This window comes from Alligator mississippiensis, chromosome 7, assembly GCF_030867095.1.
Source record: "Alligator mississippiensis isolate rAllMis1 chromosome 7, rAllMis1, whole genome shotgun sequence".
Classification (NCBI taxonomy): Eukaryota; Metazoa; Chordata; order Crocodylia; family Alligatoridae; genus Alligator; species Alligator mississippiensis.
The window spans coordinates 36,318,546-36,321,064 of record NC_081830.1 but is presented as its reverse complement, the minus strand read 5'-3'; the positions used below and the strand labels follow the sequence as shown (position 1 = coordinate 36,321,064).

General features: G+C 43.6%; 1 protein-coding gene across 1 annotated transcript; it reads right to left on the bottom strand.

Moving 5' to 3' along the window:
* Positions 1–873: 873 nt before the first annotated feature.
* On the bottom strand, positions 874–2,008 carry LOC132243295 (olfactory receptor 734-like). The gene has a single exon (XM_059731652.1). The coding sequence runs from the start codon at positions 2,006–2,008 to the stop codon at positions 1,064–1,066; it is 945 nt and encodes a 314-aa protein (XP_059587635.1). The 3' UTR covers positions 874–1,063.
* Positions 2,009–2,519: the final 511 nt, after the last annotated feature.

Sequence of the window (2,519 nt, the reverse complement as noted above, 5' to 3'; positions counted from 1 at the left end):
AGCCATTTGACTACATCAGGGGTAGCTGCATGGATTGATTTTAGATAGCCTTTAAATGATCTAACTGGGCAATTGTTCACAATATGTTGTACCATCTGAAAAATCGCACCACAATTGCAACCTGGACTCTCTTTGATTCTCCATTAATGGAGTAGGTAGTTCTTCACTAGATACACTGAAATTACTTTGAATTGTTTTTGAGTTGCTATAGAGTTGCTTTCTAGATACAACTATTCCAAAGCCATTTTTACAGAATGAACAGAGTTACTCCAAATATATTCACATCACAGACACTCCAGGATTATTAAATAATTTATCCATAAATACTATGAAATACAGCTATTGCACAGATGCTTCATAGTTACTACAATATCACTCCATTAGCCCAGTAATATTAGAAATTGTATTGCTAAACCACATACTTCCTGCAATTACAATGGATGTAGAAACTCCTCATATAATACAGACTTACTCCATAGATATCCAATAATGATTTCATAGAAATTCTGAAGGACAGCATATGAAATAGTTACCTGTGAAAACAGGTCACTGGACAAGAGGACCCAGAAGGACACTTGCAGTCCTATGTTCCTAAATTTCAAGAAAATTACTGCCAGTTGCTCTCTTAACTACTACATTGCTACCCCATAGGTGTTATGGTTACATTACAAACATTATGTATATAACTGTCTAGCTACTTAGAAAATACCTAAGGGTTACACTAGTGAAAAATTGTAGAGAATTTGACCTTAGATGTTAACCCCAACCCCCTCCAACTTTCCAGACCCTACCTACCCTTATAAAACTATTAAAGAGCTGTGGTATAGACATAAAATAACCAGCACAACAAACCTATTGATAAGTTGCTTCAGAGGTTCTTTGGAATTATCCCTTAGTTTATACAAAATTACAAGAAATGTACCATCCTAAATATCCTAGAGATTTACTTGAAAGCTACTCTTTAGCCACTGCAGATGCATTATAGATTTACTTGGGAATTCTTTTGGTGTTACAGGTGTCTGGCATTACATATAGAAAAAAAATCCAACTCCTGAACTTATGCTTACTTGCTCAGTTCTCTACAACAAAGCCCATATCTACAGACCATCCTCTTCATTGCTGACTTCACTTCTTTGTTTCTCAGTGTGTAGATCATGGGGTTTGTAAGAGGGAAGACCACAGTGTGCAACACGGCCACCACCTTCTCCATGCGGATGGTGCGGAAGGGCTGGCAGTAGATGTAGATGGCTGGGACAAACATGATAAAGACGATGATTATGTGAGTGATGCAGGTGGAAGCCACTTTCTTCTGTCTTTGGGCTGACTGTGCCCGTAGTTTGAGCAGGAGGAAGGAGTAGGAGACAAGGAGAAGGAGGAAGCAGAAGAGAATGACCAGGCCGTTGTTGGAGAAGGTCAGGATCTCCACCAGAGAAGTGTCTGTGCAGGCCAGCTTGACCACTTGAGGAACATCACAGAAGAAGTTGTCCAGCACATTGGGCCCACAGAAAGGGAGCTGGGCAGTCAGAGCCACCTGGATAGCACCGTGGAATAGGCCCCCAATCCATGTTGCCCCCACCAGGATCCAGCAGAGCTCCCGGCTCACCACAATGGTGTAGTGCAGGGGCTGGAAGACGGCCACATAGCGGTCATAGGCCATGGCAAGGAGGAGGAAGGCTTCAGCTGCCCCCAAAAAGTGGAGGAAAAAGAGCTGAGCCATGCAGCCTCCATAGGAGATGGCCTTGTGAAAGGAGAAGAAGTCAGCCAGCATCTTTGGTGGGGTAACAGAGCAGTAACAGATGTCCAGGAAGGCCAAGTTGGCCAGGAAGAAATACATGGGGGAGCCCAGGTGGGGGTCATGCAGGATGGTGAGAATAATAAGGATGTTCCCTGGGAGGATGATGATGTAGAAGAACAGGAAGAGGAAGAAGAGGATAAGCTGGACTTCTCGGGCTGGGGACAAACCCAGGAGGATGAATTCAGTCACCACTGTCTGATTCTCCAGCTCCATCCCCCTCCCCTATAACACGAGTGCATGAGGCAGGGAATGAGGACAAGAAAAAGCAGCTCAGCAGCACATTCTGGGCTGCTGCAAATGTTGTACAAAGGGTGGGGGGAGGGAGGGTGTTGTCTACCTGAGCCAGAGCACTACTCACCTCACTGGCAATATGGGTTTGGCTCCTTGTTTTTCCACAGACTATGCACCAGTTTACTTGGTCTGGTTTCATTACCTTTCTGATATCCTAAATTGAAAAATCCCCAATAAGAACCACTTGAGGGTTTCCACCCACTAGAAAGGAGCATCACCCTACATACTACAGTAAGGAAGAAACTTTCCCATAGAAAGATTATTTTAGCACTGCCTATAGATGGTTTTCTTGTCCTTTCTCATGGCAGTCACTATTAGACACAGCATACAGGGCTAACTGAAGCTCAGGTTTGATCAGGTCTGAAAGTTAAAGTTCCACCCAAGCCTCAGTGGTTCATTGCAATGGTGTAGTTAACCACAGAATCATAAAAAG

Coding starts and splice junctions, on each gene's coding strand:
- LOC132243295 (XM_059731652.1), bottom strand. CDS start 2,008: ATGGAGCTGGAGAATCAGACAGTGGTGACTGAATTCATCCTCCTGGGT.